The sequence below is a fragment of the Ambystoma mexicanum genome, chromosome 1q, assembly GCF_040938575.1.
Source record: "Ambystoma mexicanum isolate Mex_15411 chromosome 1q, UKY_AmexF1_1, whole genome shotgun sequence".
NCBI lineage: Eukaryota > Metazoa > Chordata > Amphibia > Caudata > Ambystomatidae > Ambystoma > Ambystoma mexicanum.
This window is the reverse complement of record NC_090922.1, coordinates 629327175-629341772: the sequence shown is the minus strand read 5'-3', so window position 1 is coordinate 629341772 and position 14598 is coordinate 629327175. Positions and strand designations below refer to the sequence as shown.

Here is a 14598-nt window from a genome sequence, read left to right as displayed (position 1 = left end):
AACCACACTTACTCCTCTTTTGAAATTGTTCTGGTGCAGCCTGTAATCTGGAAGTTGCTAATGTTCCACCAGATGCATCAGTGCTGTCTCCAGCTCTGGATATTGGTGTCCCTATTGAAAGACAATGACATGATTTGGAGTCAGTGGTTATGGATAAAATAGGACTTTTCCTACTATTAGTCAAGTAAGAGACATATCATTTGTACACCGATTTGTATTATTATTTTATGGTTCCGAAGGCAAGTCCATGAAGTACAGAAATGCCTCTTTGAAACTTAACATTTCACCCATTATAGATTTTCTTTTCTCTATTTGTATTAGATTACCCTCTGGATTACAACACAAGGGACGATAAACCATCAAAAAATCTCCTGGGCTCTGCAACAAGTAAGTGTCTTTTTAAACAACACAATTGAACAACATCTAGGTCAATGCAAAGTATGTTCTTCCCTCTCCACAGGTATCTCCTCACCCTGAACTCCAAGAGGAGCCACAGTGTAAACCCCACCCTCAGTTAAAAGTGCTGTAGTTCTTCAAAGCTTTCCTGTCTCCAGAGCCTGGCTGCTGGAAGAAGTTTGGGGCTTAAATAACAAGTAGAGGTGCATGTTGCTCTTCACTTTGTGCGTGCATAAATTCAACACACCTAGGAACACAATGACACCCTAGCATTATAGAAACCACCCCTGAGCCAGAAACATACCCACACATTCAAACATTTCACACAGAAGTGTGCCAGGTTGTCACTGCATACAGAATGACATACATTGGTTGCACAGCCTGCACCGGGACCTCAGGGTATGTTTTATCATTAATGATGGCCATATATCTTTGTACTTGAGAGTCTCCGGCCAATTAAGGCACTGCCTTATCTCACCGTGAACTAAAAGTCTAGCATGACATGGAACAAACTACTTAATAATCTTTTTGGCAACAAGGGGCCAGGCTTTTTCAACTTTTCAACTTTACCGTACTAATTTGGCTACTCAATTCCTTTACCTTCTGTTACCACTAACCTTTTCTACGCCACTCCTGATCCGGTTTGGCAGCCCTAGAATTAACATTCAGAACTGTGACCTGGGATATAATGCATAGAGATGCACTGTAAATAAGCCTCCACATTTTTCAGGATTGTCTCAACAAACTGCCATGTCCCTCACAGGGGCCGAAATTCAGATTCAAGAAGCTGGACGTCGAGGATTTCCCTCTGACGAGGAGTTATTCTCCTGGCCCAAGTGCTGTTAAAGTCTCTGAATGTGTAATGAATGTGCAGGTCATAAACTGCTCAGGAAAAAAAGCTTTACAGATAAAGGCAGTCATGGTGGAACGTGCTTTTATTTACAATCCGTGATAACTGCCCAAAAATGTGTGCACAATGCTCACCTTCTTTCTGTTGCTATGTTATTTTCTATTGCACTCTATTGCTGACTGTCTGTTGATTGTGGACTCAGACCATGTATCCCTGTATTTCCTCCCTTTTTCTTTAATTCTTAGGCCATCCTCTCTTTGTTACTACCTTTCTCTGCCATCACTATGCAACTAGATCGCAATTTCTGTTAGTGCATCAGACTGCCACATGTTTCTTTCCTCTGCCTCGTTCTCTGCTACCATATTGTCCTCTCCTGCTGCTGTCTCTTTTAGGTGAAAATATAGGGTAAGGTTTTAAAAGTTAGTCTGGTTGCTCTTAAGGGTAAAACGTGAACTGAAATATGTGTTCATGGTGCATGTGCTGAATATACTAGTTGCCGGGATGTGTGCTGTAGTCGGGAGCCACTACATGACTAAATCCAAATTCTATCGCAGGAGTTGGTCAACCAACTAATAGCAGCACAGTTTTTAATGACCTTGGCAGAATGAATAGTTGGGCGATACCTGCTGTGATGCAAACCACAGACACATGTATTATACTTCAGACGTCTTCAACAGGTGCATTAACCCACTAGAAAGGTCACCGGGTAACAAAATATGTGCAAATTGGTTGACCACTCAGGATGTGGCTGCAGAAAAATGGCGAAATTATCATATATCAATAGGCACCAAAATATTAATTAACATTTTTATTTTAAAAAGGTATCAGCTAATTCATTATGTGATTTCTCTGCGGGGCTAGGTACAGCATCCTTGCGTTGGAGGGGATTGTTGATCGCTGACAACCTGTTGGACAGGTGTTCTAACATGAAAACGCTGGTCCCACATGACGTTTCTTTTGCCATGTATTGGACTGAATGCATATTTGGGAGAGTCGCAGAAGGCACATTTTTTTACTGTGTTTTACAGAAGCTGGAATGATAAAAGGGGTAGGCAACTTCAGTACTAAACTCTTTCTAATGATGCAGTGTAAGGTCTAATTAAGGCAACTGGATGGCTGTAATCAGAGGCATAGTTTGTAATGTGCATTGTCTGTAACTCATGGTAAAAGTCGATGTTCGTTTGTACTTTCTTTAGTCTCGCTTATCCATTTTGAGCAATACACTGTAACAAACTTTTACAAAGACACAAAATAGGGCTTCTTGCAGTAATTGCTTGCATTGCCTTTTGTAGCAGTTCCTGAACTAATTTTAAAGCCTTAAAGTACTGCAAGAAAATGTTTTGACCAGTACTGCCACTGCTTTCCTGCGAGAAAAGGAGTGAAACCGACTCCACTTTCAAAAGCAGAGCTTAAGGAAACACATTTAAAATTTTGCATGCATTTTAGAAAAGCAATTGTCGCTAATGCAGGAGCTGTTATGACAATTTGTCAAATTTCTTGCTGTGTGATGCTTTTAAGAAGGGGCACGCTTACTCTGTTTAAGTTGGAAGTAACCTTTGTCTTAGCTCATGGGTGAGGCTGACAGTGATTTTTGCACACTCCCTGGGGGCTAGTCAAGCAGGTGCTGAAATCAGCACCTGCTTTGGACTTTCCAAGAGATTACCAGGTGCACTCTTAGCTCTTCCAGGAGCTAAATGGCAATTGGCGCCCCTCCAATTCCGATCACTGTCCTTATGCATCTGGCATTGCGTTGTATGCTAACTAACAGTTCTCCATATCTGACTTGGAAACCAACACTTTGGGACATACCCTCCTCTTATTTACAGAACTGTGGCCCACCGAACAGGACAGACTCGCACCCATGATATCACAAAACATTGCTCCCCCTAGTGCATTCCCATCCCCTCTAGTTTATAATGTCTGTCCTGCTTTCCCTTCCTCTTTTTTCCCCTTGCTAATTTTCTTTCCCATAGCAGACTTAAGGGCTTGGATACTCCTGCTGGGAGCACAATATGCCACTCTACTAACACGTCTAGGCACTGTGATGAATGTAATGGTGTCATCACTCCTTTCCCGGCTGTGACCTCTCCCTATGTGGCCAGGGGACAGCAGCTACTACCTGATCCTGACCCAGAGGCAGCTATACGAGGGAGGATCATATGGGGGAGACGACCTCAGGGGGAGTTGCAGGTTACCATCAGACAAGACATGGTATTCCCCTTCCTCTCGTGAGGATACTTCATCCACACCCAATGCCTTAATGGCATATTGTTACACATCCCCTCGTGTCCATCTGGGAGGAATACTGAAGACCTTTTCTTAAGATTTATTTGGACGTCTCATGAAAACACTTTTTCCGACTATACCTGCAAGTCATTCAGAGCTGGCTTGCCCTTAACGAACACTTACCGAAACGTAGTATGTAAAGCACCAAGAATGGACTACCATTCCAATAACCACAAGGATACTGGGACAAGGAAGATAAACCGAGTAAAGCAGAGCGGAAAAGATGAAGAGTACAGGCTGTGCTCTAGTTGTGAGTGCATACCTGTAGCCGGGAGATTTAAACAGCAGCCACACTGACTGGGGCGCGCTGCTGGAGTGAGAAGGCTGCTTCTCTTGGTTTGGACCGAGAGTCCGTGGAGCTGCGGAGAGTGTAGTGGAGCCATCCGCCTCAAGGAGGAAGACCAGTAGGGCTGTCTGCGAGAGAGAACATCCTGCAGGGACGCCAGAAGCCAGCGCAGGGCCCCTGGCCGTTCACAGTTGTTGAGCGGCAGCGTTTACCTCAGACACTGGACTAGGAGTGGAAGAGCTCAGCAGGAACTGCAAGAGTCAGAAAAGCCGAGGAACAAAGGCAGTGAGACGGGAAGAGGAGCTGAACGACCGCCACCAGCTTGCCGCGGGAAGAAGGAAGTACACCAGGAAGAGCCGGTGAGTCCATGAAAAGGAAGCAGGGACACTGGGGCGTATTGGCAGCCATGCCACATGCACATAATTGGGAAAGAAGCAAATAAAGTGCTTGAAAGAAAAGAAGCCAGTGAGCGTTTTGTTGAAAGAATAAACGGAAGAAAAGCAAGAGACATTAAAGTCTGTGAGTGTATGCAATACACATATAGAAAAAGCCCTGGCAGGATAGTATACCAGGCAGATACAGTATTACATAAAGCAAATACAAGAAGATATTACGTTTGGAAATGTGTGCAGAGTCCCCATGAGAAAAGCCCTGGAAGGAGAGACACCAGGCAAATTGAAGATGCAAGTGTGTGTATTTAAGAAAACACTGGCAGGAGAGTCTACCGGTCATGGGAGGATGGCTCAAGGGCAACGTGCTCGCCTTGAAAGCAAGACGACACAGAGCAACACTGGTTCGATCGCCGGGTCCGTGCTTAGAAACCTCTGGGTATTAAGCGCGTTATAAATAACCAATCATACCTTCATACGCAGCAATTGCAAGTGTGTTCACATAAGAAATTCCTGGTTGGGGACACACCAGGCAAGTACAAACTGAACAGTGTTTAAGAAATACATTACCAAAAAGGGGTCCAGAGTAGGATGTTTCAGAACTGGCAAAAGGCTGTGTTAAACCAAAGAGAAGAGGAGTGAAATCCTGGCAGGTGGGTACACCAGGTATCCTAACAAGACAAAGAGCCAAGTTGTTTTGTGTATCAGTTGTATTGTGGAACAACAGAAACCCAAGGAACTGTTATCTTAAAATATACAACAAAGTGAAGAGAAATCCAGGGGAGGGACCTAGCCTCTTGAATAAGGAATTCTATCGTTGTGAAACTTTTGTGTCGGAGTTGGGCATTTTCCTTTTTTAACATTTATAAACCACTCGAAACCAAAGACATTACCTTTTTCACCTTAGAGTTTATTTTGTTAGAATGTGAGGGCCAGAATAGTACGTTGGACATGGGACGATTTGCTTTGGACATTCTTACATTAATAGACCTAGTTTTGGCTTTAGGTAGGGAAACACCTCTTAGAGCAGGGAGAGAGAGGCATTTCCCCACCCCCTTTTATTTTAATAAGTATTTGACCGAAACCATGAATCCCTTGTGTCCACGTCTCATTCCTGGCTCCTCACAGCACTCTGTGCTATACTGTTGATTTGGTGTATTTTAAAAGATTATTAACATAACATAATGCACAGCATCTTACTACCCCAATCCTAAACTCTGTTTTCTTTTTAAAATGAATCTAAGTAGGTGTGGGAACAACTGATAGTTGGGGAAAGTGAGTGGCTTTGAAGCAAACTGCTGTCATTTTTTGATATGATTTTTGATGCTGATATTGGCCCTTACATTGTCTTTAATGTATACAAAAAAGGATGGATCTAACACTGGCTAATCACCATGACCTTGCTGTTTGAAAAATTGCCAATGCAATAGATATTTATTTCTAGAGGATTTGCATACAGGGTAAAACCATATTTCTTTAAGGATTCTCATGCTTTTGCATAGTACAGTAACTAGTGGTTGGCTTGGATATATGTATTTAATGTTGGTTGCTTTATGCTTATAAAGGCAACCTGCTTAGGCTTTCAAAAGTTGGAACAGATAGGGAATCCATTATGGAACGCTAGCTTTGTGCCACTAGTGTGCGATATTGAGTTCTAGGGTGTTTTACCAATTTAAAAAATATTGGTTCAAAATGTGAGAAATTGTGAAGACCTTGAGACACATGCTATTATTTCTTCAGTGGTTTATATTTTGTTCCATACAAATCATGTGAATCGAAAATGCAGGTAAATGTTGAAGGCACATTTATTATCACTGGTAAACTATGCATTAATGGGCCAATAAGTGTTTTGTGCATTTCCTCATGCTTGTTCAAGTCCATAATATGCCTGCAATAAAACATTCCTGGTTCCTTTGTAGAGCCAGTGGTATGAACCGTGTACTTCCCGTAGCTTAAGAGAAGGCGAAGGCCTAAAAAGTTCACTACAGTGTGTGATCAAGTTTACAATGTCACAAGACTAATCCAATATGTTTTTTAATTAAAAAAAATGAAACAATTAAAGAAAATGGCAATGTGGTGCTTCTCTAAAGGTTTACCTATATGCTTTCCTTCAGCATTGGGAGGAGGGTAGAGAGGTTCCATTTACCTAGGCAAGGTTTCCCTACTCTCAAAAGGTTCTTGAAAAGGTACAGAATCCCTATGGCCAGGCGACCCCTACTGTTTAGCCGGTCCCTGCCCTCGGGAGGGCCCCATCTACTGAGAATGGCAGTAGAGTCTCTGCACTCCAAAATCTGGTAATACAGCAGAACCAGCAGATAATGCACCCAAATCCACATTCCATGAAATTATCAGCTGGGCTCCTGAAATCCTAGAATATGTCCAGTTGCTGCTTCCTCCAATATTTTTTGACATCCTCAGGTAAGCCTGTGCACTGAACATAACAGACATTCTACTAATAGTGCTAGAATTTCATCATCTGGATTGACAAACTGACAATCGATCATTTTCAGGGCTCAGCAATCATAATGTACTTGCCTCCAGTTCAATGCCTTTCAATGGAAAGTTCAAGTTGACCAGCATTTTAAAGTCTGAGGACCCTCGTTACAACATGGAGAGGTTGATAGCTATAATGAAGAAATGCTGGTAAAATAAAGCCATTACTTTTGCTAATAAGTAAAACATTGTAAACAATTGAAAATCTATTTCCCCTCTAAAGTAAATTGATAGCTGATAACATTAAAATGATTGCAGTCTTGAAATAGTTACTTATTGTAAGCACAGCTTGAAGCTGTCTGGGTCTTGTGTTAGTACATCAGGCTGCTCTGAACTCATGAGTCTGGGAAACCACCTGAAATATACCTGGCCAGGAGAGCAGCTCAAAGGCATTGGGTCAGAGACAGAATACAGAATGCACATACATAGCTCCACCCATGCTGAGGACAAGTGTCACTCTCAAGTCCTTCGTACCACATCTAGGGTAGGTCTAGCTCCTGCGCTCCCCTTGTAGGCCGCTTACACCAGATTGAGAGAGGTCCCCATCCCCCTTTGACAAGGCCAAACCTAGGAAATGGGAATCTTTTAATCTAAGCTCAGTTTAGACTTGAAAAAGCAAGCAGAAATGTGTATCGACCTACTTATATTGTCAATAATGATAACAATTTGCTCATGACTTATCTAAATTTCCATTCATGTGATTTGTATTGGAAGCAATACAAATCACTGAAGGAATAAAGTACTTCTCTCAAAGACTTGTGCTTTCGAATGTTTAACCTACATTTCACAATCGTTAAAACACCCAAGATCTTGAATATCACACAACAGTGTGTGGTAAATTAGACTTAAGAGGCAGACAAGAGAACATTTTTCAACTGTGTCTTTTAATTAAATCAAATGGAAGGTCTACTCTAATGTGTGGGTTCGCCCTAGCTTATGAAATAAATGAATAACTGGTGCTTGTCCGTAAGTCTTAAACCTAACCGCCGTCCTCGGTCCCAAAAGCCTAATCTAACCTAAGTGCTGACCCAACCAGTAATCTAAAGGACTAACATAAAGTGGGCCAGAGGATGTCATGTGCTGTGTTTCTTCCTCAGTGGTTGAAATGATGTTTGGCTTCTGACCCCCATCTAATTGGTCATCTATGGATTCCCAGGCCTCGGGTCCAGTGGGATAGTTCAAATTGCAGATAGGAATGTCTTTTGGATCTTTCTGGTTTTGGTGTACGACAGTCTTTAACTTTCCTACCTGGATGGTAAGACCTTAAGTCTGCAATATGGTTTCTTTCAACTGTCTTTGCGTTTGTATGTCTCTTGTCCTTTCATAGGGTTGCTTGACTTTCACCCTGCCCAAGGGTCTTTTGACTTCTCACCCTACTTTGTTGTATTGGGTCTCTCACCCGTTCTTGAGGTAACTTGGCTGACGCCTTGCTGAAGGCTTTCTAGTTTCTCAGTCATGGGGTTTTACCGGGTCTTCCCTCCCTCCTCCCCGCTCCCATGAACAGCTGTGTACCTTCTGTGTCGAGGAGGTGGTCTCTTTGGCTAATGTAAGACCGTGGGTCGGCCTCTCCCTGTGATCCCTGTATAGGTTCTCTGCGTCTGCTTCCTTCAGTCCAAGATCCACAGGCTCCAGATACCCGTCCCTCGATCTGGTGGTGCTTCACGGTTTGCTCGTTTGAGCCTGACAGTCTCCAGACGGATCTGGCATTAGCAGCTGTTGGGGAGAATTCTCAGAAATGTGCTAATTCTCTTCTACCTTAGCGACCCCCAGCTCCTTTTCTGGACTTTGGGGCTTTTCATTTTTATCCTCTAGAGAGTGAGACCTTTTTCTCACTCTCTCATGTATTTTTCTTTGATTTGAACACTGTTTCTTTTGGTATTGGTGTCTGACAAACTCCATAGGCATCATATTTTTACATTGTGACACACAGCATCTTCAGTGCAGTGGTACAGTGAAGTCTTTCAGATTTCCCAAAGGTTCAAATACCTTCTCTTGGTTAAACTACTGTTTCCAAGAGCAGTAAAGTAAAATTGACTTTACTTACCTTTTGTAGACACAGCACAGACTAGAGTGCTGGAGGGGTTACTTAGTATCCCCATTGTCTACTTTCTCATGTAACATTTTTATGTTACCCTTTCTACAATTAATTTTTACCGCGGGCTGCATTCGCAGCTGCAGTATAGCACCCATGGGTGCCCATTTTGGCAAAATGGCCTTGGTCTTCTTTTTTTTCGCCATTTCTTGTTGGAAAGGTCCTTCTTGAGATTTACTATGAGCTCCAAACCAGGTTTGGTCCCTTTGTACGTTTAGTCTTTGGTGGGGTTCAGTGCTGAAGCCTGCCTCTGGCTCCAGCGTGTCTGGCAGGGCAGGAAGCGAGGGAGGTGCCCAAGACCCCCTGTGCTTAGTCACCTTGTTTACAGGAATGCACCCAGAGGTGATTGGCTGGCTGACTGTCCTTGCAGTGTGAGTGACAGCTAGGCTGTGAATAAATGGGAGAGACTTGCATAAAAGGTGAGGTCTTTTGCAAGGAAGGCAGAGTCGACCACCGGACGAAGGAATCCGAAGAAGAACTTGGAAGAGACACTTGCTGCAACTCCTGGACCGTTGGTTTGCCCAGTGAAGCCCTGCTGCAGTGCTGAAGCTCCGAATTCGCCTCGAGTAGAGCAGCCCTGAAAAGGACGACTTCTCCCCTTGTGTTGGTGAAACCAATCAACCCCAAGACTAACTTATCTGGAAATCCTCTCGTTGCTGGCTGTACTTCCATTTCTGCTGCAGGAACCAAGTGCCAGGGAGAGGAACACCAGAATCAAGTGCATCATCATTTTTAAGACCCACCCGAGCTACAGGAAGATCCTCCGGACTCCCTCGAAGCAGGGCTGAACAAGCCTGACCCACCTCAAAAGAGTGCTGGACCCCAGAAGCAAGGAATGTCCACAAGGTGTCCAAGAACCGCGGTGGTGCTATTCGTGAGAAGCTGAAACCGCGAAGTGCTGCTGATCTGAACTTTGCCCATTGCTGCCACTGACCTTTGAATCATAGTGCAGGAGACCCCAGACATCCTCTCTCTTGTCCCCATGACAGAGGCCCAGGAACAACAGGATCTGCCATACTACAACAGGAACAGAAGCCAGCTGGAACCAATTTCCTCAGACCTAAGGTACTGTGAACTAAGGGGTACTTACCTCTTGTTGGGTAACTTGCTTGCTCTCAGTTGTTCACTTTTGCAGATTTGCTTGCAGCCTTGCCCTCCACAAGCCTCCTAGCCTGTGGTCCAACAGTGATTTATTTTCTACAAAACTCTCTATAACTTTGTGCAAGACTTTTTACTTACCTTCAAGAAGTGCCTCAGCTCCCCTAGACTTTGCTCATTTAATATTGGCTGTCCTGGCTCCCTGAAGACTCTTCTAACCTCTGACTTTGTGTTTTGATCTGTCCCTCCAAAAGTCATACATTCTTTACTTGTATAGCCGTGAAAGGGTTAATCTACATTGCATTGGGGGGTTCAAAAGTTCTTACCTGTTTCAGAAACTTGTTAACCATTGTTTCCTTCCCTAACCTTTTCCTTTTTGACACCAACCTCAGTATTGCCTCTAAATGTACCATTGCTATATCAATGTCCACAATGTCCTAGTTATTGAAGTCACCTCGGGATGTAGGAAGTGTCTGTGTGCCATACCAAAAGGGTATCTACTGATTTTTTGCAAATGAGTGTGTATTTTGAAGTATATTTAAGTGTTACATATTTGCTACCTTCTTAAGAAGGCTTATTCAAACTGACTGTTAAATTAATAAATTATTGTTTAATCAAGAAACCTTGAGTGTAAGTGTTATTTGGATACTTGTCACTGTGAAACTCTGTTATAACCCTACAGCTCACATTGACCCCTCTTGAGATAAGCCTGGCTGCTCAGTCACTCTACCAACTTGTGTAGTACATGCTTATACTAAAGGTTGGGTTAACTATTGCCAAGACGACAAGGCTGGTGCAGTCTCCCACATGGTACTGCATACAATCTTGCCTAACAGCAGCTTTCTGCTGACTCTTTCGCTGCTCCGCTCCGGATGCCACCGGCGTTGGTCTGCTGCTTAGTTCTGCCCTCCAGGAGGCTGCCACTCTCGTGGCTCGCCCCTGTCTTACTTCCTTTTTCCGTTTCCCTCTCTTCGATGTTGTTCCTCCGTCATCTCTATAATTCGAGCTGAAACAAGATTGGTAATTCCATTGATCCTGTGTTTCTCATAATGGGTGTTAAAACCACGCAAGTCATCTCTAAAGGTTCATAAGTACAACTACACTGCTCAATCCCCATATAGCCAACAAACATATGGGAATTTTCAACTGAGGGAGGATGAATGCAATTTCTTTCTGGCGTTTCCTTGTTCACCAAAAGGGGCGGGGTGGTCGCCCTCAGTGGGATCCTGCTCGACCTGTGGCCTACGGGGGTGGTTTAGCAGGCTCGCCTCCCTAGTCCCAAAGGGCACTAGGGTTGCTCCCGCTTGGAGAGAAGGGACAAATTCCCTGGATTTGTCACATACCCCTTCCATTGACTTGAAGCCCTCCTCTAATTGACCATGGTTAGCGAGTGAGGAAGTCCACATTATCTTGTTCCTTCGTCTTTTGGTGTTCTAGTGTGAAACAAAATGTTTGTAAATCTAGGAACCACCTCATGTCCTTGGCGTTGGTGTCTTCCCTTGGATACATCCACGTAAGGGGAGAGTGGTCAGTAATGAGGCAACATTTTCACCCGGTCAAGCTGAAAGCTTGTAACAGCCCATTTGATAGTTGGAGCCTCTAATTCTACAGTTGCATTGGTTTGTTCTCAGGTCAACAGTTTTCTACTGATGTTATAGAACAGGGTGTTCTTGGCCATCATGCAACTGTGAAAGTACGTCTCCTAGGCCTAACTCGGACGCATAAGTCTGTTGAATGAACTCTGTAGAATAAACTCACTATTGAAATCTGGCATTTTTAGAATATTTTCCGCACACAACTTTTTTCAACCCGTTGCAGCTCTTCAGATCTTGGCGAGTCGAGACAAGTTCATTTGGTTGGGCATACTTAAGCTTGTTTATAAGATTAACTGCGGTGTTTGACAAAATTGGTATGAATCTATGGTAGTAGACTGCTAGCCCTAGGAAAACTCAGATTTCTCTCTTCATTTTTTTGGGAGGTGTTAAGGCCACTGCCTTAATTTTCTCGGTCTGGGGTTATATAAAAAACATTCCCCACTAAATATCCTAGGTATTTTACTGCTTTCTGGGCTAGATGACACTTCTTCAGGTTTGCACAGGGCCCCATCTTACATAAAAGCCCTAGTGATTTCATAGAGGTGGTGCAGATGTTACTCCCAAATACTACTATGCATCACTGTCATCCAAGAAGGCTTCTGCGAACGCATACGTTCCTAGAACTTTATCCATAAGCCTTTGGGAGATGGCTGGGGTGCCATGAAGGCCAACGGGGATCACAGTGAATTGAAACGGGCCCTGAGGAGTGGAAAAGGCAGTTTCCTCTTTGTTGCTAGGATTCGATGGTATATGATATGATATGATATGATATTTGTAACGCGCCTATACACAGGTGTTTCAAGGCGCGACGAGGCAGGGAGGGGAGGAACAAGGGGAGACAAAAACAAACGATCCTACTAGGCCAGGTGTCCTTCAGATCGCGCAGGGGTGGGGGAGGGGGGAAAAGTGCAAGGGGAAGGGGAGGGGGGGGAAGTGCAGTAAAGGTAAGTGGCGTAAAGTAATAAATAAAAAAGGGCCAGCTAGTGGCAAGTGCAAGGTAAGTGCAGAACAAGTGCTGGGGAAGGGGGGGGGGCTGTAGGGATACAGAGACAGTCCCGTAGTGCAGAGGGGTTCCAGGGGATCAGTGACTGGGACCAGGACCGAAGGCAGTTTAGTTTAGAGTGGTCCAGATGGTACCTGCCAATAAACCTTTGTTAGATCTAATGTGGTAATGTACCTGGCATTACCAAGTCTTTTGATTAGTTTGTTGATGCTAGGTAACTGATAGTTACCAAAAACCGAGATGGAATGCAGGCATCGAAAATCAATGCAAAATCGCCAAGACGCATCAGGTTTGCCAACCTGGACAATCTGGGAGAAACCATGGCTTTCAGAGGTTTCTATGACTCGTAACTGCAACATCTTATTTTCTTCCTGAACAATTCTCATGTGAACCTCAGGCCTTTGGTAGGGTTTTAGATTGACTGTCTCCCCAAGAGGAGTACAAATGTAGTGGAAGACGTTTTTGTTTTTCCCTGAATCTTCAGAGAAAACTTTGGGGAATCAGGTTTACCAATCTTGGAGATGCCTCTTTTGGGTTTTTGGCAGATTTTCCTGTATCAGCCCGAATTAAATTTCAGTTTCTACCAAGAGGGTCGCCATGGTGACTGTACCTTGCCCAACAGGGTGTGCTTTCCAATCTTCAATAGATTTGTGGTATATTTAGGTCCTTTGCCTTCTATCAGGTTGGGAGACCAGATAAGCGAGTAGTCCTTTTTTCCATGGATCATATATGGACCATACCATTAGGGTTCCCATGTGAAAATGTCACTGTGTAAAAGACGCATGGTAGGTGAATTTTAATCCTGCCCCCTAAAATTCTTTCCACAAGTATTCTAGGAAGGGTATAATTGTATTTCAAATGGATTGTGTCCTCCCACGTATTCCTCATCTTTTGATATCTTCCCTTCCAGCTTCATCTGCTTCGTAAAATAAAATATCGGCAGAGGGCGATGTGCGTCGATGCGGTCGACTCAATGGGCCTCATTCCGACCCAGGCGGTAAGTTACCGCCTGGGTCGTACCTTTACCACCATGGCGTAAACTACGTTTACGCCATGGTGGTTGACGGACTTACCGCCCCATTCCGAGGTTGGTGGGGCGGTAAGTCCCCAATCCCCATTTACCCTTCCCCATTCCCATTTTTGCCCCATAGGGCATAATGGGAGTGGGGAAGGCGTTAATTACGCCACCGTAAATTACGGTGGCGTAATTAACAACAAGGTCCCTTAGCGCCATGGATTTTAACACCTGCTGAAAGCAGGTGTTAAATCCTCCATGGCGCTAAGGGACCTCGGAATCAGGCGGTAAGGGTCGGCGCTGTTTACGCTGCCGTAAACCCCTTACCGCCTGGGTTGGAATGAGGCCCAATGTCTCTCGAGGGCTTCCATCTCAGAGTAGATGTGTTTGATTGTCTGAAGGGTGCATTTTAAGGCCATTGTCGCCAACTCGCGGCAATTTTCACCGCAAATTATCACTGGATACCACTACTAGGAGACCATCTTATTTTCAGAGGTCGGCAACAGAACCAATACCAGGTCCTCAACTGCAAAGATCTAGTTACAGCCTGTTAATCACATATATCCTTCTGATGGTCTTAGGCCCTGGAGAGGTGATTATTACCAATTTCCCTCACTTTCCCTCACTGCTTTCATGTGCGATTTCAGTTAATTGGCCGCTTATATATAGGAGGGGAGCTTCCTCTCTCGTCCCAGGTTTCTTTTGACATGTCCAGCACATCACTGGTTTCTTAAACATAAAAAGCTCAAATGGGGAATATACAATGATGCTTAGGTAAGGTTTTTGGAATGCAAAGGGGCCCAGGGTATTATGAAATCCCTATTCTTCCCATTTGTCTCCACCAATTTGCATAATATGTGTTTTAAAGTTTGATTGAAAGTGAACTCCTTTGTGAGTGATAGATGGATCGTCACACGGTTTTGATATTAAGAATTTCCTTCACTTCCTGCATAAGGTGGGACATGAAGCACGTGCCTTGGTCAATTAGGATTCCGTTTGAGAATTCCCACTCTTGACAGGAAAGGAATGAGTTGCTTGAGTATGTGCTGGTGGTATTTCTCCTCAGAAAAGCCTCTGGCTAGCAGGTAGCATAGT

The 14598-nt window shown here is 44.0% G+C and overlaps 1 protein-coding gene across 5 annotated transcripts in view; it reads left to right on the top strand.

The window, feature by feature from the left end:
• The window catches only part of SUCO (SUN domain containing ossification factor), a 1613753-nt gene that overhangs the window by 786843 nt on the left and 812312 nt on the right, over nt 1–14598 (top strand). For all 5 annotated transcript variants that reach the window (XM_069641200.1, XM_069641197.1, XM_069641195.1 and 2 more), the window contains one exon: nt 322–387. In XM_069641200.1, coding sequence (XP_069497301.1) covers nt 322–387 — 66 coding nt within the window. The remainder of the gene's footprint in view (nt 1–321; nt 388–14598) is intronic.